This window comes from Maylandia zebra, linkage group LG7, assembly GCF_041146795.1.
Source record: "Maylandia zebra isolate NMK-2024a linkage group LG7, Mzebra_GT3a, whole genome shotgun sequence".
Taxonomy (NCBI): domain Eukaryota; kingdom Metazoa; phylum Chordata; class Actinopteri; order Cichliformes; family Cichlidae; genus Maylandia; species Maylandia zebra.
Genome location: NC_135173.1, coordinates 35,764,464 through 35,788,339, shown reverse-complemented (window position 1 = coordinate 35,788,339; position 23,876 = coordinate 35,764,464). Strand labels below are relative to the sequence as shown.

At 39.3% G+C, this 23,876-nt stretch overlaps 2 protein-coding genes across 2 annotated transcripts in view; both read left to right on the top strand.

Moving 5' to 3' along the window:
• The first annotated feature begins 12 nt into the window (after positions 1-12).
• On the top strand, positions 13-9,740 carry alad (aminolevulinate dehydratase). The gene is made up of 12 exons (XM_004538466.5): positions 13-165; positions 1,272-1,390; positions 1,485-1,535; positions 4,387-4,483; positions 4,748-4,883; positions 4,970-5,053; positions 5,250-5,338; positions 7,187-7,242; positions 7,340-7,427; positions 7,518-7,604; positions 7,733-7,862; positions 9,282-9,740. Exons 2-12 carry the CDS (start codon positions 1,272-1,274, stop codon positions 9,338-9,340), a joined length of 996 nt encoding a protein of 331 aa, XP_004538523.1. The 5' UTR covers positions 13-165; the 3' UTR covers positions 9,341-9,740.
• Positions 9,741-13,436: 3,696 nt separating this feature from the next.
• The window catches only part of npr2 (natriuretic peptide receptor 2), a 93,218-nt gene continuing 82,778 nt past the window's right edge, over positions 13,437-23,876 (top strand). The window contains exon 1 of the mRNA XM_024803215.2: positions 13,437-14,452. Within this exon, the coding sequence (XP_024658983.1) occupies positions 13,756-14,452 (697 nt within the window). The 5' untranslated portion in view covers positions 13,437-13,755. The remainder of the gene's footprint in view (positions 14,453-23,876) is intronic.

The following is a 23,876-nucleotide window of genomic DNA, read 5'->3' as shown; positions in this document are numbered from 1 at the left end:
TTTTTTCTAAAAAATTAAAAGTATAATTATATTAGACAACCTTATTACAAGCAGAACTGCAGTCGATAGGTGGCGATAGCATAAAACTAAAATCGACACCACCGAAGAAGGACACAATGTCAGTCGACTTCAGTACGGAGAAGTGAGAAGCTGTTGTCTTGAGAGGTGAGTTTATTGGTGTATTTTAACGTCTGCTCTTTTTTCATGTCTTTTAAAACAACTATAATATATTTATGACATTAGCTGCGGTTAGCGATGATTTCTGTAGTTCCCCAGTCAGTAAAAACTATATTTTCTAACTAAACGTGAAGAAGAGTACCTGCTCAATGAAAAGCTTGAATTAAAGTTCAGAGAAGAATGACGTCTCATTTAAAGTGTTTTTTGGCCTTTGCGGTTCTCACTTTGATCATAAACAAGGTTAGAAAATATTTAGTAACTGTGTTAAGATGCCACTATGCGCTTCCTACTGTGGAGTTATTCTTTCTGAAATCATTACATTTTTACATCCTAGATTTTCCTAAAATTTTGTGGTCCAAAGTTTGCACATAAATAATACTTGCTGTGAAATTTTAGCTTCATATATCAATATCAGCTTTCTTTCTTTCTTTCTTTCTCTTTCTTTCTTTCTTTCAAAAAGACCTGTACCTCCCAAAATTAAAACCTGTACTTACATTTTTGATTGAGCAAACATGATAATTTTATATTTTGTGGTACAATTTATCAGTAGATGATCTGAAGAAACAAAATTCTGGAGTTTCTTCATAGTACTCTTATTATAAGACGATAATTTTGGAAAATCAAATTTTTCATTTTAGACCCCATTTACAGACCTACTGCTTAGGAGGGGTCTTATAATTCAGGTTAAGTTAGAAATATACTAAGAAGAATTAAACATTCAAAAGGAACACATGTATTTTTTTTGAATATATAACAATAAATGTAATAAAACGATTAAGAGTAATGAAAAAGGGATTATTGGCTCATTTCTTGTAGGTAGTCCTGTCAGGCCAAGTCTGCATGGCAGTTACAAGACCGTAACATAACCCTAAGATCTTGTGGTGAAAAGCTGGTTCAGTCTATTAAGATAACATTTCGGAGGCAGCTGTGGGTTGTTGACTCTGCAGTTGGATTGAGCCGAGCTGCTGTTTGAAGAAGCAACTCCATGCATGCTTGATCAGTGTTAACGGTCACCGAGCTGATGGGCAAATGTGTGACAGAGAGGGAATATTTTGGATCTTTGTCATTGATGGTTTCCCTGTTTCCGTGTAAAGATGCAGACGCCTGCAGAATCAATCCTCCACAGTGGCTACTTCCACCCAACCCTAAGATACTGGCAGACCTGCATTGCCGATTTAAGACCTGACAATCTTATCTACCCAATCTTTGTTACGTAAGTCTTAAAATGACTTGGGGTTGACCAGAAGAAGTTTAGGTCAGTACATTTAAATCTTCTCACTCTTGTTATGTGGCCTTCTTTGCTGCAGAGATGGTGCAGATGCAGTAGAGCCCATCGGCAGCCTGCCGGGACAAGCCAGGTAAGGTCCACAGCCATCAATAGCATCAAGTCTTCACAGCTGCAGCACCCACTTTCAGAACAGCTTAAAAACCTATTGAAAAAAGAATAATTACATTATAGAAGTGTTCATTTTAACAAAAATCACATGGGGTATGGTGTCACCCTGCAGTTGTGAAACCACTGAGGGTGTAGTCTCCAGATAAAAATAGTCAGGAAGGGCGGAGCCAGGGCCAAACACTGGACCTGGACCGAGATAAGACGAGAATCGTTAGACCTGTACCTCCCAAAATGAAAACCTCTACTTACATTTTTTGGAGCGTCTTGGTAACAAGACATAGAAATGGAAAATTTATTAAAATATCTGTTTACCATGTAAATATTAATGTTTGCACATATACAGAATGTAATGAAATTCATTCTGGTTTCTAGTGTGTAATTGGTGTGTCATTTGGGTTCCATGAAATCCAAATGACAGACCAGATCACAAACACCAATTACTTAAACTGCAGAAATGGCGTGTTGATGACATAAAGTCTTGGATGATCTCTAATTTCCTGTTTCTAAATTCAGATAAAACTGAGGTTTTTGTATTGGGCCCTTAAAAAAAAAAAAATTCAGAAACATCATGTCAAACCAGATATGTCAGATGGCGTGACCTTGGCCTCGAGTAACACTGTGTAGTCTTGGAGTCATTTTTGACCACAATATTTCCTTCAGTGTGCGTATTAAGCATCTCTGTAGGACTGCTTTCTTGCATTTGTGCAATATCTCTAAAATTAGAAACCTCCTGTCTCAGAAATGAGTTCACACGTTTATTACTTCTAGTCTGGACTATCGTAATTCATTACCGGGCTGTCCTAAAAACTCACTGAAGGCTTCAGTTGAACCAAATATACAATTCCTTTTGTGCATGAAACTAAGAACCAATTCAAGTCACACTGATGAATCACATGAAAACATTCCTGTACCCTGTGATAGGGCTGGGCGATACATCGAGTTTTTTTTTTTTTTAAATATCGATATATTTTCATACGAGATATAAGATGTGACAATATTGTTTATATCGATATAGTCTATGTTACGTTGTGTGGAGCCGCAGGTTTGCCTCTCTTTCATCCACTTTTGTCTCTACGCAACGTTACTCGGCCTCGACTCTCCTTCACTGAACACAACTCCCCCTCCCCCATAGCTTCACCTGCAGGCAATGACAAGATGAAAGCGGAAAATCTCCGTTAGCGAGTTACCGCGGATAGCCCCGTGCGTGGGGCTGGACGGCGTCAACGTGTTAGCGAGCTAACCGCGCTAACGACATGCAGCCCGGAGGGGCTGCACGGCCTAAAATCCTTTCATTTTCTCAAAACTCGACAGTGCGCCTTATTATGGGCTCAAAATGTGGTCATAAATATTTTGTATGTGTAAAAAGAATTTGTGTGCGTAAAAAAGATTTGTGTGTGTGTAAAAAAAGATTTGTGTGTGTGTAAAAAAAGATTTGTATGTGTAAAAAAAGATTTGTATGTGTAAAAAAAGATTTGTGTGTGTGTAAAAAAAGATTTGTGTGTGCGTAAAAAAAGATTTGTGTGTGTAAAAAAGATTTGTGTGTGGACTTAGAAAAAAACCCCTGCAAGTTACAAGTACGGATTTTGACCCTATTTTTCTTCCTTTCATCTGATTGGTCAATGTCATGTCAATCACAAATGTAACAATCCAATCAGAGAACAGATGGGTTTGGCTGTCGAGGGGCGCTTTTTTTGAACTGCAGGTCTTTGAAGGGAATAAATGCCCTTTTACATGCCAACCCAGCGTTTTCCTTCATCACCACGAAGGAAAACAGTCTGTGGTCGTCCGAGTTTGGTGATTTTTGTGTCACAGGACTACGTGTTTAATACAGGGACTTCCACAGCCTTTTCAACAGCGCTGCGGACCGCAGGGGGGGCAGTGTTTTGGAAATGACAGTCTTCATTACAAAGCTTTCTTTGTTATGAATTAGCATACATGTTTTTATTGAACATTTGAAGAACCAGCAAAAAAAACCAAACTCTTGTAGAGGACATAAAGTCAGAGATAGAAAAGACAAGGAGCAGGTGCATCTAGTACAGGTAGAGCTGCTGCAAAAACCCACAGAGCCCAGCAGCCAGCAACAAATTCTGGATCCTTTGCTTTTAGTTAGCAATTAGCATTAGCAGCACATCCTGCATCCGATGTGAAAGGACTTTTATGCTGCGCACTGTGACTCACAGCAATGGTCCTGGGTCAGCCCTGACTTTGTGTTAAACTAATCCTAAAGTAATAATGGTATTTCTAACCACTGATATACCACAACTTTTTCCTTTCAACAGCTACTGAAAGTTAGGGGACCTAGCTGCTATCGGATATTTATATAGCGATCCTCCAGCTTCAAACTGTATCACCCTTCAAGGACCTGCAGTTCAAAAAAGCGCCCCTCGACAGCCAAACCCATCTGTTCTCTGATTGGATTGTTACATTTGTGATTGACATGACATTGACCAATCAGATGAAAGGAAGAAAAATAGGGTCAAAATCCGTACTTGTAACTTGCAGGGTTTTTTTTTACACACACACAAATCTTTTTTACACACACACAAATCTTTTTTTACGCACACACAAATCTCTTTTACGCGCACGCAAATCTTTTTTACGCACACACAAATCTTTTTTACACATACAAAATATTTATGACCACATTTTGAGCCCATACCCTTATGTATGAATTCTGGTTGTGCTTACTGACTGCGAACCGATTTTATGTGGTACACAGCGCTCAGCAATCTGTCAAAAAATGTTTTAATATGACTTTGCTAAACTACGGAGCTGCACCGCTTGATGGATTGTCATTATATTTGTACCTGCAGATATGGAGTGAACAAGCTGGAGGGAATGTTGCGTCCACTTGTGGATAATGGCTTGAAGTGTGTGCTGATTTTTGGTGTCCCGGCTAAAATAGCAAAGGTATGAAGATCTAAAAACCTCCAGGTAGACTTTTTAAGTCATTTGTTAAAAGTTCATCAGTGAAAAGTTTCTGTTGGAAATGATTAGACTGGATTCACTTCGCTGATATTTTGTGCCTGAATGGGAGCAAATTCCTGAAGCCAGAAGCTTTCTGGAAAGCCTGACATCTTGCTATAGCTGGTTGTTACTGCCCGAAGATTTGTACTGACACGACTCAGTTCCCTCACACTTGGACTCGCTGATCTCTCATGCTTCCTCCTTCAGGATGAGAGGGGTTCAGGCGCCGACACCGACGATACACCGGCGGTACTGGCAGTCAAGAAAATCCGATCTTTGTTCCCGGAGCTGCTGGTGGCGTGTGATGTCTGTCTGTGTCCCTACACGTCACACGGACACTGTGGTCAGTGGCTTGTCCTCGTAAAGCAGCCTAAAGTTCATATATTTGTGTTGTCATATTATTTATTTATTTGTTATTTTTCTTTGCAGGCATCCTGAATGATGATGGCGCACTGAACAATGATGCCAGCTGTCTGCGTTTGGCTGAAGTAGCGCTGGCGTACGCTCGTGCTGGTAATTCTTTACTTTGTTTTTTCATGATTGTGCTTGTTTTATTAGTGTGACAAACTGGAGGAAGCCTCCTCATCCTCTCCTTTCCCCTTTTTTTTTTTTTTTTTTTAAAATTTTATTAATGTAAGGCAAAGTTAAAGCCACACTACACTAGACTACATTTGGTGCACTAATCATCGCGTTGTATGTTGCTCTGCAGGTTGTCACATCATCGCTCCCTCTGATATGATGGATGGAAGAGTTAGAGCCATAAAACAAGCACTGATTTCCAATGGTTTGGGAAATAAGGTAAATGTATTAACTTTTATTAATATTTAGATGCAACTCAGAAACCTGCGACCTAGTCTCATAGTGTGGCTCATCAAAGTATAACCATTCGCCTGCGATCCTACCTTTTACTATTGGGAAAGAATGTGGAAAATGCTAAAAACTGAGAATGATGTTCCCTCCAGAGAATTTCAGAACAGATTTATTCTCCAGGAATAAATCAAGACTCATCAGGCCAGGCAACATTCTTCTTCTATTGTCCAATTTTGATGAACCCGTCCAAACTGTAGCCTCAGTATGGTCTTCTGCTGCTATTGTGCAGAGATGCTCTTCTGCATAACAAATAGTTATTTTTAGTCATTCTTATCAGCTGCAGGAGCTGGTGTTACACTCATGATACACAGACAGTGACTGGTAATTGGATTATGTCATTGTTATTTTTATATGGTGTTCATTTTGGCAGCAAATTGTGATTCAGATTTAGTCAGTGCCTTTTAGTCATTATTTAGGCATCTAAATTCTTTTAGTTTTAGTTGACTAAATATCATATGAGTTATAGTAGACTACATCCAAGAATTGAATGTTAAAGTTAGTCTGTGAAGGTTCTCAGTCATCCAGGTCATCGTAGTCAAAGGAGCTTGCAAAGAAAGCGTCTGGACTTCTTTAAGTTGCTTGAAGACGTTTCACCTCTCATCAGAGAAGCTTCTTCAGTTCTAAGGTCAAATGGTGGGGAGTCCCAGATTTAATCCCAGTGGGAGTATCCCCCCCAAAGAGGGACAGAAGGACCCCCTGATGGTCCTCTAATCACATGAGCCAAGGTGTGAAACTGGGTGTGGGTCCCAATCAGCCAAGGTTTCGGGTGAGTTCATTGTGAAACCTGGCCCCACCTTATCATGCGATTTCCTGAGGTCAGATGGCCCAGGGTGTGAGTGAGCGTTAAGGCGTCTGGGGAGGGATCTCAAAACTGGATTATAGATGGCAGAGAGTTTGTGTCGTAAACCCCACTGTGAGCGACCAAAGATGGTCGCTCACAGTGGACATAGATGGCTTCTTTCATTCCTCTTTCAAACCATCTGTCCTCTCTGTCCAAAATGTGAACATTGGCATCTTCGAAAGAGTGTCCTTTATCCTTAAGATGCAGATGGACTGCTGAGTCTTGTCCTGTGGAGGTGGCTCTTCTGTGTTGTGCCATGCGCTTCTGAAGTGGCTGTTTGGTCTCTCCAATGTAGAGGCCTCTCCCTCCGTCCAACCTCACAATACAAGAAAAGAAGGAACTCTGGGACTCTCCGCCATTTGACCTTAGAACTGAAGAAGCTTCTCTGATGAGAGGTGAAACGTCTTCAAGCAACTTAAAGAAGTCCAGACGCTTTTCTTTGAAAGCTCCTTTGACTAATGTTAACGTTTGTTTACCAGAGAGAGTTGTGCCACATGGTTTACCAAGAGTCTTATTTTCCTTGACACCAAATCAAAATGTGTCCATACTTCTACTCTTCTCTTCCTCCCAAGCATTGACATTTTGTCATGTTTCCATGAGGAACGGGGAGCATGGGAACTCCCACCCTGTTTGTCAGGAGCTGATCACATTGTGCGCGTCTGACCTTTCTGCACAATGAGATTACTTCTGATTGGATCACTTCCAAACTCGTCCCGCCTTCCTACACATCTTAATTAGTTGTGATTGGCTCTCGTCTCTCCAGACCGTTTTCATCCTGTTGTTATTCATCTACGAAATTGTCAATACTCTTCATCAGTTTTTGTCCCCATGCAACAGTTTTTTATGTCATCAGGTGGGAAAAAAGGTTCTTGACAAAAACTGTAATAAAATAAAATCTTCTTGAATTTTTTTTGTTTTTTCTTCTTTGTTTTCAGGTTTCAGTGCTGAGCTACAGTGCAAAGTTTGCTTCTTGCTATTATGGTCCCTTCAGGTAAGTGAACTTCAAACTGCATTGTTAACAGATCAGTCAAGGGGCACTTTGAACTGAGAAGAGGCCTAACCCCACCCCTTGCTGTGTTCATATACAGGGATGCTGCACAGTCGAAGCCTGCATTCGGGGACAGACGCTGCTATCAGCTGCCTCCTGGCGCGCGAGGGCTCGCCATCAGAGCTGTGGTAAATGATTTGTGAACACATCTGTTTGGCAAAAAAGTTTTTACACTCAAACACTTGTTGGGTATCCTGAGCTGTTGGTCTGTGCTGCAGGAGCGAGATGTGAGAGAAGGTGCGGACATGCTGATGGTGAAGCCGGGTCTGCCATATCTGGACATCATGAGGGAAGTCAAAGACAAGGTGAGCAGCTATATTTCATGTACCAGTCCAGTGAGGGTGGGAGAATTCAAATAAAGCATACTTAAAATTCCTTCAGTTAATTAGCAACATTTTAAAATATTAAATGTTCTTTGGTTTCCTCGCCTCAGTTCCCCACTCACCCCTTGGCAGTGTACAATGTGTCTGGGGAGTTTGCTATGATATGGCATGGCGCGCAGGCTGGAGCGTTTGACTTGAAAGCGGCTGTGATGGAGGCCATGACAGCGTTCCGCAGGGCAGGTGAGACCCTCTGACAGTGTTTAATTACCTCAAAGAAAACCTCTTAATGTGCAGAACACTGCGCTTTTAAAGCCCCAGTCTGATGTTACAGGTGCTATTTTTAACCTCTGTTTATGTTTTATTTTTTCAGACAACAGTAGATACAGTTAGGCTAGTAAGTGTTTTGGCAGTGACACTAGTTTACCTGTTTATTTTTTCCTTTGTACTCCACCACAGTGTATTTTAAATCAGCCCATCCAGATGTGCCTGAAGTACAGACTTTCAGCTTTATTTCAAGGGATTTAACGATAGTTTAACTATCTTTTGATAACTTTTGGTCTCTTTACTTTTTACCCCTCAACTGTAAAAGGTATATGGGGTTTTGAGCAATGTGAACACCAAAGTTTGTGTAGTGTGTGACATAAGACTTTCAGATTGATGCCATAGGAGTATCTACTAATAGGCCACTGCCAATACTTTTTACTTTTAGAGTTATTAAATTTGTGAATACCCTTAAATGACGGCTGGTTTTTACCCCAGAGCAAAAATAAGAAGCAGGTGATCTCTGTACAGGAACGTTTAATATTCACCATCTTGTAAAATATGATCACAAGCTGCTCTGAATCATTTTTCTTTCATTTAGCTAGCTGCTTACTTTTCACGTTGATGCAGTCTGTGGTGAAAGGGACCAGGATGAGTCCACAGCAGTCAGCTAAATTAAGAGGAAGCTAAAGTAACAGCAGAATACAGATAACACATTTAGCTTGACGCAGTCTTTGAATTTCTTGTAAACTGGTAAAGACTGACAGCACCCATCCTGTCTCTCTAGCAGCAGTACCTGCAGCATGCAGGGGTGAGTCTAAAGGGAGGCACAGAAGTTACACTGCTACATGTATTTTAAAGCTTTATTTACTTTTCTTCATCCATTACCTGCTGCTTATTTGGGTCCTTTCATTGGTACGGCACTCTAAGAATAGATTCCCAGCCACTACCTCTATCTCTTCCACCCAACCCGGGGTGGATGCTTGAAGACACTCCACGTTGTAGCTTGGGCATGGCTGTGCTCAGCCTGAAAGTGTGAGGTTAGCCCACCACCCGCAGGAGGAGCTGCAGGGTCTGATGCAGTGTGGTCGAATCCCCAGTTACCAATATAAAGCGCCTTGAGGCGACTGTTGTGATCTGGCGCTATATAAATAAAATTGAATTGAATTAATATATATTTTTATATTAGAAAATATACATCTAATAATGTACTATTCTCATAGATTAGGCTAGCAGTAATTAAATCTGCTTTCTTGTGGGTCAGTAACAATCTGGTCTTCTGGTCTGGGCCCAAGTGAGGGGAAAAATTACATCCAGTTTCTATGTAGCTTTAATTAAGTGTTAGTTCTGCTCTGGATTTGGCTAATATTAATAGCTTCTCCTTGCTCTTTGATGTAGGCGCTGACATCATCATCACCTACTACACACCTCAGCTGCTCACCTGGCTGAAGGAGTGAAGAGAGATGATCTGGACCAGAACAGAGGTGGACCAACTGACAGGGCATGCTCGCTAAAAATCCCTTTAAGGGGGAAAAATGAATAAAATCCACAAATTGTGATCCGTTTTGGGCCTTTTTCTAATGTTTATGGTCAGTTTCATGATAGCAACTCAAATGGCAAAACTGCACATGTATCCACTGATACAGTATCATATATACCTGTCTGAGCTTATCAGGGGCTGATATGGAGCCGAACGCTGAGAGTGTAAATGCAGATTTTTCATTGTGACTTCTGGGTGTGTAGGATCAGTGTTAAATAAAGTCAGTTATCTCTACTAACCGTATATCTGTATGAATCATCCTAAAATGTCTGATATATGTGAAGTATTTCCAGAGAAAATAAAGTCATTCACTCGGATCTGTAACTGTGTGTATTATTTTTAGTCTTGTTTTTATTTTTCCTGCTATGATTACACAAGTAATATGATTGCACCACTACTCTCATTACATAGGTACTTGATTACATAGGTAATCTGATTATATGAGTACTCTGATTACTGTATTACTCTGATTACCCAAGTACTCAGATTATCTAGTAATCTTATTACCTAAGTACTTTACTCTATTACAGTTTTACCCAGGTACACTGATTACCTGAGTAATTTGATTACAATAATTGATTCCAAGCATCGTACCTAGTTATGAGAGTAGTGGTGCAATCAGATTACCTGTGTAATCAGAGTAATCACATTACCCAAGTACTCTGATTACAGCTTTACTCTGACTACACATTACTGATTACTACCAACTTTTTAGTTACAGCAAGCCACAGACCAAGTCCAGCAATTTATCCAGAAACTTTGTTGTCTAGTAACAAAAATATACTCCTAACTCTAAAGTCGGTGGCTGGCTGGTTGATTTGTTTAACTTAATAAATTTGCCTTGCCTTAATATCGCTACATAAAGTCAATTGACACCTACATTGAGCTTTATTGTTTTTTACTTTTATTTAATTTTCTGAGTTTCATCTTGTTTTCTGGGTGATATGGGAGCAGTAGGAATAATCAGAGCAGAGCGCCTGCAGTGTTTCTGGTCTATGGTGATGATTTTTGAAAGATTATGTCTTAAAGGAAGGAGACAAACATGCTGCTTTTTCTGTGAGTTTTTTTTTTTAATTGAATTGTATTTCTAACATACTACTATTCAATAAACATTTCTGTTATAATGATTATGCCAAACACGCAAAATTAATTCTATGGTTGTTTTTGCAGCGTATAAACACCTTGACTGCTGTCTTTTGAGTTGCAGAAAAGCTGTTCAATGAATCATGAATGTCTAATTCAAGGTGCTGCAGTGTGGGTAGAGGTGATCACAGCTGGGCAGAAAAAAAACCCCCTGTAAGAAGCAGCATTAAAACAGCAAACAGCTATTTTAATTGCTGCATATGACCTCTCCCTGCCTCTTCACAAGCCACATTTTAGATTATTTTCTGAGGAGTAAAGTTCCAGCTGAGCAGGAAAAGCCATTAAGATAGAGTCAAATATCAAAGAGGTGTCAACCTTACTACAACAATTGCAAAAAATAATTAAAAGAACTAAACTTAAACTAGAGGTGGCCAGAGCGATCCAAATATCGATAGTATCGATACCAACACTAGTATTGGTATCAAATTGATACTAGGAAGTTCAGTATGCAGCCTGCTGAACTGTGTTAATTATATCTTTGGACCAAATAAACCTCAAACATGCGCTATGAAAATTGTGTTGTTTAGAGACCGTAAGGTTTACATTCCAGGTCTCCAAAATCCCAGTTTCAAAACACATGAAAAGCTGAAAGGTGTGTTTTGTTGTGTTAACTAATTATTGTGGACAGTAACAATCACAGTGATATAGTGGTGATTAAATTGTGTTCAGAATTTGCAAATTGAGAATTCATCTCATAAGTCATAGCACACTATACTCGCCCAATTAGCTGCCTGAATAACCTTGGCAACACTGGCCCTGTATTTTCTTGGTATTGGATCGATACCAAAATTTGTAGTGTGGCACAGCACCACTGTGAATGAGGGAAAGTATGAATATTGAATGTTTTTGTTGAAATGTCCAGGCAAGTATATACATGTTAAATGACAAGATATACGTGTTCAAGGAGCGTCAATTAACACACAACTTCAGGTCTTTTGATTTCTATATGATAATTCTTCATAATTAAACAATAAGAAGAAGTAGTCTGATGTCCTGTAACCATTTTGAAATACAATAGCACATTAAGTATCGGTTTCGGGTCAGTATCGTCGATACCACCCTGATTTTTACTTGGTATCGGATTGGACAGGAAATCAGTGGTATCGCACATCGCTAACTTAAACATTAATGAATCATTCATTTATCATTTTCAAAAGCAGTGATGAAGAGCCTGAATTGTCTTGAAGAAAATACAGTATGTGTGTAGCTTTTCAAAATCAAAACAAAGTGTTGGACATTTTATTCATTTTAACATTAAATTTCATTCATAGCTTTTCTTGGACCCTGTCCACGATGCTTGATGAGTATATCTATAAAATATCTATAATAAGCATAAAGTAAACACTATATCTGCTTATCTACTACTTCAATGTGGGAGAAGAGGTTTTTTCCATATAGCCTCACATTTTCAGTTTTTGAACTCCCTTAACATGAAAATATTCATTATTTTACACATATAAGGAACCTTTTTACTCCATTTTCATCAACACAAGGCCCTCTTGCAGAAGGGCTGGCCCACCCTTTGCTATACACAGAGACGATTTTAAGGAATTTTGACCCCAAGATGGAGCTTCAAACCATATTTGAGCCTTACTTGGCTGAGTTTAGGGGAAAAATACTGCTTTTTTAGGTTCTTGGTTCCCTCGGACAACTTTAATCACGTTGACTTTAACTCAAGTGCTTAAGACATCCGTGGGTGCTATAGGAGCACCTATAGGAGGTGCTTGGAAACCCACTGTTTTTGTGTGCACCATTGAACTTTCTATTTTCTTCCATGACTTTTATTTTTTGGATTTTAATCCTTAGTTAGGTGGAACTGAAAACTATCCACTTCTACTGAAAATTAAAAAGATAAGGTGACAGGTGACAGATGTAGGCTGGATGGTTAATCAAAATGTAATGTTAAAAAAGTATAACTGTTCGTGTCCCATACTATACTAGCAGCATGTCTCCTGGGAATCTTTTTAATGCCTGGAAAGAATTCTGTGACGTTTTATACAAACACTCATTTTACCAAGTGAATCAAATTTTGCTGATTCCCTGTTGTGACCAGAATCCAACAAGCAAAACACGGACAAAGAGTATGTTTACTTTACTTAAAACAGGAACAATTTACCCTTCCAAGAGTGTCCCTGTAAATACACATTAGTAATGCACATGAGATACAAAGTGAAAAGCAAAAACAACCAAAAATTATAAACTTAAAAGCTAAGGAGAATTTAAAAAACCTGAAAAAGTTGTAGTTTGGGGCCACAAACAGGAGCAGCAACATTCAGGTGTAACATCTGCAGACTGAAGTGACTTTACCAGCTCACCTGAAAGACCTTAAATCAGTTTAGTAACACCAGCACCTTAAAACTGGCACAGTTTGAGCAGCCTCAAGAACAGTCCCAAACTTATTCCTTCTAAACATGCTTGCTCTGTAATATGTGACACGGCAGGCAGGGGGCGACCTAACTCCGCTTTTTAATGGGCTGTTTCTTCATACACTGCAAAAAATACCAAATATTTCAACAGGCGATTTGACGTGTTTGGATTTGTCATCTGTGAACACTTCACGTGTATAAGCGTGACTCAGGGCACCTTCTTCTTCTTCCTGATGCAGTTCGTTTTACTTCATCTTTCCAAGCACATAAGTGACAGTCAGAGTCTGCCGTGTTTCATTTAAGTGGGCACAATGAGGTTTTTTAGATTTCAAATGTATTATAAACTGTATCGGAATTATCTTAAATCAGTGAAACATTAAAAATGACCTGAATAAAGGAAATAAACAGGTCACGCTGATTTATTGACACTGTAGGGCGCACTTCTTGCAGTGTGTGACGTGTGGGGGCCGAGCAGAGGGCTGCTCTGATTTAACTTGGAGTCATCTGGATATGTGTTATCACTCTCCGAGAGACTGTCAGTGTAAGGATTGCGCAGCGCTGGAAAAGTCACTTTGGAAGTACCACGAGTTCACTAGCGGTGGATTTTTACGCATCGGAGACGCATGGCACAACCGGACTGCCATGACAAGATGACGCATTTACCGACTCTGTGGCACTTGTGATTGAGAGCGAGAGCGAGAGAGAGAGAGAGAAGGAGAGAGAGTGAGGCAGACGGTTTGGTGTCAGGTTGCCACATCCGGCCGTGTCTTCTCTCCAAACAGTGCGCTCTCCGTTGCCGTGCGCTTTCTCTTTGAGACGAGAAATGGGATGCAGAGGCGCGCTGGGATGCTGCGTGCTCGCTGCACTGTCTTGCTGCCTCCTCCCCGGCTGCAGAGGCAACATAACCGTGGCCGTGATGCTCCCGGACAACCACCAGAAGTACCCGTGGGCTCTTCCGCGCGTCTTCCCGGCACTCCTCATGGCGCACGAGGACCTGCACGTCAAACACAAGCTTCTGCTTGACCGCTCCATCAACATCCTGAACTACAGCACGGAGGACCCCGCCGCGGGGTCGTGCGCCGAGAGCCGGGCGCAAGTAGTGGCCGTGGACGCCAAGCTATACATCCGCCCGGACGCCTTCTTCGGACCCGGGTGCGTGTACCCGCTTGCCTCCGTGGGGCGATTCGCATCCCACTGGAAAATCCCGCTAATCACCGCTGGTGGACCCGCGTACGGCTTCGACAAGCGGGAGGAGTACCGGACCATTGTGCGCAGCGGACCGTCCACCACAAAGCTGGGGGACTTCGCCAACGTCCTGCACACGCACTTTAACTGGACGTCCCGGGCAGTGGTGATATTCTACGACCGGCGGCAGGACGACCGGCCGCACTACTTCCTCTCTGAGGGGATTTACCTGAACCTGAAGGAGCAGATGAACATTACAGTGGGGGCCCACCCGTACCAGGAGGACTACAAGTACCACAAGGATGTCATTACTTTTATCAAGGAGAGCGGGAGAAGTAAGTTCATGCTGAGGGAGGTGTGATTAAAAGTTTGAAATCTGGGAAGTAAAAAAATGGGTATCTTACAAACCAACAGAAACAGCAGCTCTAAAAGAGTATGATTAAAAAAAACCCAAAAGATTTATTTGTGTGTGTGTGTGTGTGTGTGTGTGTGTGTGTGTGTGTGTGTGTATCTTTTTTTCTGTGCATTTTTATCTTGAAGTAAAGCAGATCTCCAGCTGGATATTATAAAGATAATGTCAGTGGATGGAAAGCGAAATTTCCATCATACTGGATGATCTGCATGGGAAACAATTTGGTTAAGTTGCCTGCATGCAGATTCATTTCCCAATTGTTTGAGGGAGGGGAAAAAAAAATCTATATTCGAAATGATTTAAGTGCATCAGACTGTTGTGGAAATACCTAGATGTCCACAATAGGCATTTTGCTTTTTCTCCCAGAATGAGGTCACAGTGAAGTTTTTTCCTAAGAAGATACAAACAGAAGTGGACTGGAATAGGTGCAGGGAAAGCCTGTTTACTCGGGAGTTATTACACAGGAATGTTTAGGCTGTGGGCAGTCTGCTGCTTTGGGTTTATTGCCTGGTGGAGGACCACCACCTGTGTTTTTTAAAGACACAGAGAGAGAGGGAAGTTGTGAGTAAACGTGTGTCCTTGCAGCCAAACAGTGCTGCTTGCTTTGTAATGAGAATATAAAGGAGGCTTACAATCAATTCAGCCTGGTCAATATTTGCTGTGCAGCCAGGTAAGTTAGGTTTATATCAATTATTTAAAAATCATGTGGAGATAAAGTTTCCAAAGAGAAAAAAAAAAAAGCAAAGCTGTTTGAGGGTTTTGCACAGGGACCTGAAAACAGAGACTCCCAGTTCATGCAGTTCAAAATACTACATTACTGTGCAAAAGTCTAAAGCCACCCCCCCATTTGTTCACATTTAGCTGGGAAAATATGAAATTGGTGCACAAATTTATTGAAGCTTGTGCAAACTTACATATAAATACAGTATATAAATCAAAAAAGAGTTTGTATGAGTCTAACAAGCTTGAAAAATCAATATTTGGTGTGACCACATTTGTTCTTCAGCACAGCCTGAACTCTCTTAGGAAAGTTTTCTTCTAATTTCTTTAAGCAGTCTTGTTCTCCACGGCTTCACGAAGACAGTCAGAGCTCTTGGCTGCCTTTTGCTCCATTCTCCATCAAGATAATCTCACACTGCTTCAGTAATTTTGAGATCTGGGCTCTTGGTGAGGCCGATCCATGACTGATAGTGTTCCCTTGTGTGATTTTCTATCCAGTTATGCTTTTACTGCATTGAGAATCTGGCTGGCATCATTTCCATCCTGAAGAGAGCACGTTCCTGTGTTCATCCCGCCATCGAGCTTATCACAATCTCTAACATCCCTCAAACCACGATAGAGCCCCCACCGTGTTTTACAGATGGCTGTAGACACCCACTGTTGTACCTGTCTCCTGACCTCTTCCAAACATTTACCTGAACCAGAAATTTCACATTTGGGTACATCACTTCCTCATACCTGTTGCCACTTTTCACTTCAGTTCTTGTGTAATTTGATGTCCCTCAGTCTTTTCCCACCCTTATAAATGGCTTCTTGACAGCCAGCTGTCCTGAGATCCGTCCCTTAAGTTCTGTGTCCGGTCTTTGTTCTATTGCTATCTCATCTGTTTTAGATAGTGTTTCAGACTTGTCCTCAAAGCTTTTAAGGTCACACAGCATGCTGAGTATGCATATAGAAGTTCTTCAGGAATCAACTTGTTGGGCTCAAAATACTATGTTATGTCTCTTGAACTGTGTTATTATTCACATTTTTATTGCTTAAACTAAAGAAATGAGAACATTATGTGTTTTTTCAACAGGTTTCTGGTAATAAAGTACCCAACGAAGATTATACTTCTTTGCTAAGTTGTCTGTTGTGTGTAGACACAACACTGTTTCATCCCTTTAGTTAGGTACCTTTTTTAGTCCTGGAATGATTCGTAGGTCATGTTAAGTGGTTCACCAAATAATAACTTTTTTCTTTTTTCAAAATGGTCAGGTGAAGGACTGGATGGAAAATTAGTGAAAAAGCAGCCAAATGAAAACTTTGAAAACCTCTATCACACCTGGAGAACTGGTGCTCAAGATCGGGTTAAAAAAAACTGACAGAAAAGTCTGGCTATATGACTCGAGTCTTTTGCGCAGCACCTTATATAAAATATAAATGAACAACTGAAACTGTTTGCTAAAAGTCCAAACAAAACTGTAATCTAAATTTACTGGATTAATAGTTGAAATGAAGTAAACAGTAAAAACTGAAACTTCTAGCTAAGCTGATGATATGAAGAGCTGTTAAAACTACAAACCGTACATAAATGGTTGAAATAATAAGCTTACAAGTAGCAGCAGTATAGTAATAGTTGCTAGTAGTACTGGAATGGACCCCCCGCGACCCTGAAAAGGATAAGCGGAAGCGAATGGATGGATGGATGGATAGTACAGGAATGGTAAGGTTATCATTGGATCAGTTAACACTTTGTTCTTCACTTTAGATAAGATATTAGATCCTAATATCTTATCTAAATATTAAATCATATTAGAATTTCCAACTCTTATTTTTAAGACCCTCAACCCAGTTCTTCATCTGTACAGTCTCATTTGTATTGATACACGTCCGTGTACAAGAAATAAGTATTTTACACTTTTTAAGGGATGAAAGAATGCAAAGTTTGGAGGTTGGAGGGGTTTGGTGGTGGATGTAATCATTTCAATCATATAATAAAATTTTTGCTTGATGCATAAAGTTAAAAGATTAAAACTAATAAAACAAGTTTAGTTTTAAAAAGGGACTTTTCCATTTGATTACATTCTGTATGATGGATTATGTAGAAAAAGTAGAATTGGGCTGAAAGATCTATCGCTTTATCACCTATTCAGGTTGTAAATCGTGTTTTTAAAAAGTAACTAAGTAATTAATTACTTTTGAAAATAAGTAATCAGTAAAGTAAGGGGATTATGTTTTTGGGGAAGTAATCAGTAATTAGTTACTGATTACTTTTTTCAAGTAACTTGACCAACACTGGTCACGACGGCATTAAGACGGAGTCAGTGTGCTAATGACAATTATGTGTTTGTGACAATATGGAAATGAACTGTAATAAATTGGCAAAAAAATCACAAATCTTTTGCAGAAATTCACATTAAACAGAATTTTACATAATTATTTGGAAAATGACATAGGTACTTGACAACATCTCTTTTATCTACCATATAAGAAACACAAATTTACTGCAGAGTGTTGGAAATCTGTCTGTTTATAACTTAGATGTCAGTTATTTCCAGATTTGTGCCAAAGTGTCTGAAAATGATTGTGGTCAGACTGAGTCTGTTTACAGACATGTTGTCCCCTCCATGAGGTAACCTGTGCATTTGCTTTGAAATTGGTAGCCCAGGATGATTGAGGGTGTTGCACTCTTAACCTCTGGGTGACCAGTTAGTTGCTGCAACTACTTGCAGTTGGTTGCTGAAAGCAAACATTTCCATTCCATCACAGAGCAACCAATGATTGCTCTGTTGTCAAGCTCTTACTGTGACGTGACTGAGCCACTCGGTTTAAGCATTTCAGACTCTTTGATTGGCTTCAGGAAATCAAAGCTGCTTTGTAAAAAGTACAATTTGGTGTAAGGCATTAAAGACTCCCTGGTTTGCCTTAAGTAGTGCTGTTTGGTATGACTATTACTATTATTTGTATTTTTAATGCATAATGGGGCCTTTACTGTACATAGGCTTACAACGGCTCATTCTTCTCTCAAGTACACATAAATATAAAGCACTTAGATGTCCAGAATAATAAGGAAAAAACATACACAGAGTCGAAACAATAAAAAAACCCCCATAAAATAGAGCATATTGTCTGTTTCTGAATATATTTAAAAATCATAGCACACATGAAATTTAGACTGCAATACTGGTATGTCCAATATACCACCCGGTGCGAGGTGTAGACAAAGAAACCGACTTGGTTAGGTTTAGAATTTGTTTTGATGATTTGGTTAATGCTCATTTAAAAGCAGTTTTCTTGGCTGCCAGTCTCAAAATATGCCTCCTACATTGGTTAAAAAGTAATTTTCATTGTCAAGAAGAAAAACAAAATCATATCCAAGAATACAAACAAATATGTGACTTTTTCTTGACTGTTGCACAGTTTGTAATATGAAGGGTTTGACGTTGAGTGAAGTGCGTTCCATGCGGTCCTTATATTAGGTCTTCAGGAATGTATCCTCATAGTGCTAGTGTATATTTGCAAATTATTCATCTCTCTATAATCGCAGGAACATTTGGACAGAATCACTTTTGGATTAACTCAACAAGTCAGAGCAAAATCTGCTTCAAGCGGTAAATCCTTGATTATTATGGTTTCTGGCACGGGCAAACAAGCTTTAAACATCTTAATCTGTTGTTACAGTAACAGCGTCAACAAATAGTGGGATAAACACAGTGTAAAGGTAGTTCAAGCAGGGAAAGGAGGAGAAACGTGCTGGCAGCTGAAACCCCCACGCACACACCCCAAATAAATTGTGGAGCTGCCACAGTGAGCTGGAGGTCAGAGGAGCTAATGGTTTTGTCAGGGCTTGTTGTGGCTCAGCACTCATTTTTGTCCCGGCAGATATCCTCCGGGCTGTCAGCTTGGACTGCAGACTGGGTTCAAAAAGCAAAGGCTGAGACGAGAAAGAAAATGTAGGCTTTTAATGTGAAGCCTTATATCACTGGAGGTTTAATAGCTTACCAAGTTACTGCATGCTATTTGAAGCTACAAAAATAAAAACCCTTTCACCTGTTCCACTATGACGTCCAATTTCCCCAAAATTCCTGATTTTAATATCCAAAAAATTTAGATGGGGAAGTAATCCAAGAAGTGGTGGTATGTTTCTGTTAAGAAGGACATTTTATTCTTTGTTAGAGTATATTTTGCATCATTGAAATACAAGCACATAAAATACACTGCCTGGCCAAAAAAAACAAACAAGCCACCACCAAATCAAAGGTCACACACTCTAATATTTTGTTGGATCACCTTTAGCTTTGGTTATGGCACACATTATCTGTGGCATTGTTTTGATACGCTTCTGCAATGTCACAAGATTTATTTCCATCCAGTGTTGCATTAATTTTTCACCAAGAACTTACATTGATGATGGTAGAGTCTGACTGATGCGCAAGGCCTTCTCCAGCACATCCCAAAAATGATCAATGGGGTTGAGGTTTGGACTCTGTGGTGACCAATCCATGTGTGAAAAAGATGTCTCATGCTCCCAGAACCACTCTTTCACAATTTGAGCCCGATGAATTCTGGTATTGTCATCTTGGAATATGCCCATGCCATCAGGGAAGAAAAAAACCCATTGATGGAATAACCTGGTTATTCAGTATAGTCAGGTGGTCAGCTGACCTCATTCTTGGAGCACATACTGGCTTGTACAGTAGGCACTAGGCATGATGGGTGCATCACTTCATCTTGCCTCTCTTCTTACCTTGATGTGTGTATCTGGTGATGTGCAGCTCCTGAGAAGGTTTGTCTATTTGGAAAAACAGGCTGAAGGTGCCAGTTTGTTGTGGAAGAGCCTAAAGAAATGCATGGATGAGTGGTGTCACAGTGGCTATGTCCATCTTTTGTACTGGTATATGGTCAAAGACTAGTTCAAGAAGCCGGAAACCAGGTTTTTATGCATTTAAGTTGATTAGTTAAGTATATAAATCTAAGTTCATGTATTTAAGTTTATAAGACAATGATGTCATGAGTGCCAGTGTTCAATATAGGTCAGGCTCAACAAAATATGACTGACCAGACTCCTACACAGACAAGTCACAGCCATCCCATTTTCAATCCCATTTCAGTTTATAGGTGTGTAACGTCACCACCCAGTAGACTATAACTGACCACAAATCTTAGAGGAGGAAAATATTTTTAACTTTTGTAAAGGAAAATCTTTTGTTTGACTGTTGGCCATATTTTAAAAAACAAAACTGATTTAAGAGATTTCTTTTCCTTAAACCTGCAGATTAGTTGGAAATTAAATGAATTATGGAGGACCTCTTTTAGATGACTGATTAGCATAGAATAAAATACTTTGCTAGTTTGTTTTAGGATTAGGCTTTCTTTTTAGTGAAGGTTTGTTCTGTGGGGGAAACAGAGGAAACGGGAGAAGCCTTCACACTAAAATATGACATCAGCTTTGGATTTAAATTCAAGCAATCACTCAGTGAGTGCACATATGGATAAATGAGATTAGTATTTGGACTTATTTTAAGGTTACAGGAAACATATACAGTGCATAGTCAGCCCAGTCTAAATACTGCCATTTTGTTAAAGCTTCTGCTCCCCTTTGGTGTCTTCAAATTAAGCCCAAGGTAACTCTTGGTGTCTGTGGGAAATATAAGATGGGTCTTGAGAACGACACTGGTAAATAAGCTCTCAGCGTAACATTTAAACACACGGTGGAATGCCTGTTTTTGTTTTTCAATGTGCAGACTTGATGTTGTTGAGGAGCATATTTTAACCCAAACCACAATCTTTTCCATGGAGGTTTGAGTGCCAGTGGGTAAACACAATTATTTTTACAGAGAAGGAATCACAGTGAAAAGATGAGCCAGATATACAAGTTTCTCTTTACTAACCATCTACTCCACATACTTATAGGACCTTTTAAAATGTACCCAAAATGCACTTTTGAACATTTACTCCAGTAAATTAAAATTCTTCCTGTTAAAAGGGAGTTTTTCCTTCTCACTGTCGCCAAAGCGCTTGCTCATATGGGTTCACATGATTGTTGAGTTTTTCTCAGTATGTATTATTGTAGGGTCTACCCTATAATATAAAGTGCCTTGAGGTGACAGTTGTTGTGATTTTGTTGCTGTATAAATAAAACTGAATTGAATTGAATAGCTCTTTACATCAGGATAGCTGTCTTTTGGTTTGCGCAGATTGTCAGCATTATGACCTTTGAGAAGAACCATTAGCATAGTGGCTTGTTACTCTGTTTATCTGGGTATTGGTAAACTGAAAAACATTTAACTTCAGTGCACTGAGGCTTGTCAGGGAGTGTATTTAGTTAAAGGGTTTGTTCAACCAAGTCAGCAATAGAAGAAAGATTGAAAGAAAACACGAATCAATAAATTAAAAGCTATGGCAGTTTCACAAACTGCCGTGTTAAAAATAAAGTAGAAATAGTAAAAAAAAGAAAAACCTAACAAACATACATTTTCTTGAGATAAATGCTGCGCTTTACTCCTAGCTTTACTAGCTTCTGCTATTCCTCTGTGATTTGGAAGGTTTTGGACCACTTTTTTAGATCTAGCACAGTGTCTAAACACTGAATATATTCCAGCTCCCATCACATTTCCCACTCGTCTTGATGCTTTTTACTCTGTTAATGGCACACAAGAGGGAAATTTTCAGCAATCACATCAGGCCCTGATGTGGGTTTTTTTTCTTTTTCAAGTACATATGCAAGTGATTTTCAGCTCTGATCGAGGGATGAAAAGCGCGTCTCTTCACAATGAAGCTCAGGTAGTGCCTCGGTTTAATTACAGAAATCCTGTTTCCCGTGAAAACATCTTCAACCGTTGCAGGTTTGGTGAGCTGCATGTTGCTTTACAGTTTTCTGTGTAAAGAAAGGCTAGAGGCTGTGCTACAAGTCATTTATTTGACAAGAGCCTTTCATAAAGATCAGAAGATGAACAAACAAAGAGCTGGAGAGGGTAATCCCACCTTAAAAAGATTCATCTGCAAGACAAACATGGCACATGTTAGAAAATACTGCATAATCCAGGCAACAAAAACACTGAGTGCAATTCTTGGCTTTCTTTCTGTTCGTGCATTTGCATGTGATTACCTATGAAGCAACCAAAACAGTGAAATAGCCCTGAAACAGACTGAAACAAAACATAGTGTGATTTAGAATCTAAGTCAATAAAGTCATATGTTATAATTTCTCTTATTTTGTTGCAAGAGGTATAAAAATGCAAGAAGTTTCTATAACTGACATCTACATAGTGGTGGATCTTTCATATTTTAACTTTTTAAACTCCTTTTTAGAGACATATACACACTACAGAGCTACGATAAACCTGCAGTAAAATATAAGGATTTAAAATAAATAAAAATATAATAGTATGCACAGCAGTCTTGTGCTGTCTTTTATAAATCCCCGACATAAAATGGTTTGTTATGGATCCAGAAATAACAGCTGTATGACATTACACCTTTCAGTGAGCAAAGAAAACAACAGAACATCATCTCAAATTACGACTCACTGAAGTCTTAATCAGCAACCCGTTGCCTGTTTATGAAATACACCTAAACTAATGCAGTCAAATTACAACACACAATAATTGTCGGGGTTTCAGTTTGTGGTGCTGTTGAACAGTTTTCAGCCTTATCTGTTATTTTGTATTATTTAGATTGAAACATAAACCAAACATTACAGGTTTCATAATTTAGGTAGGAAAACCGGATACGGTAATTTAATGAGATAAAATGGATCGCAGGACAGCTGTAATAAGGGTAGAAAAAAATGGGGGATGTTTTATGGTGAAGATGAAGTCAGCACTCAACTAACAAAACACTGGTTGATAACAAGCTGCACATGCTAAGCTGGAGTCCACTTCCCCATCGACTCCCAGACATCGGCTTCTGCGGTTGGGTCTGAAATTTATGCCTTACACCGTGGTTATGTCAGAATTATACCTAAAAACAGAAAATCACTTATTATTGATCTTCGAGCAATATAGTTTTAAAAATAACATAAAGACGTAGTTGTTAAATGTGATGTTACTCGTGCAGCAGGTGGAGCCGCTCTGCTGGACAAACTATGCATTTACACAATTTTGCTTATATTCGCCTTGCAGAAGTGATTTGGTCAAATGAAGATCACAAAATAAAATACTAAAGAAAAATTTAATGCATTTTATTCTGATTTAAGTTTCACATAGTTTATAGTTTTCACAACTTTATTAAGCAGATTGCATTCCCAAATTTGACCATAAAAAGACTTAAATTAAGGACATTTTCCCTGTATTTTAATTTTTTTCTAGTTAGTTTGTTCAGTTATTTTTCTTTGCTAAACCTTACTTTTTAAAAATTGTATTTCAGTTAACTAAAATGTTTCCCCAAATGTAGTTGTAGTTTCTATTTTAGTTAGTAACATTCACCTCCTGACTTATAAATTAACACAATCATTATTGTAGCATTTAAAGATATATATAGAATGGAGATGTTGGTTCCCTTTTTTAAAGCTCTTTTAAAGCACTTTTTTAAAGTGAAATTTAAAACAACATATATTAACATTGGGTAGCAGACACAGCAGCTGCTCTCATTAAAGCACTAATATGTCTAGTCTTTAAGGATCCATCACATCATGTTTTAATAAC

Bases quoted from the DNA above. Each gene is read 5' to 3' on its own strand.
- alad (XM_004538466.5), top strand. From the start codon at position 1,272: ATGCAGACGCCTGCAGAATCAATCCTCCACAGTGGCTACTTCCACCCA. The intron at 4,484-4,747 runs GTATGAAGATCT...TTCCTCCTTCAG, and splicing joins TCCCGGCTAAAATAGCAAAG to GATGAGAGGGGTTCAGGCGC. The intron at 7,428-7,517 runs GTAAATGATTTG...TCTGTGCTGCAG, and splicing joins GGCTCGCCATCAGAGCTGTG to GAGCGAGATGTGAGAGAAGG.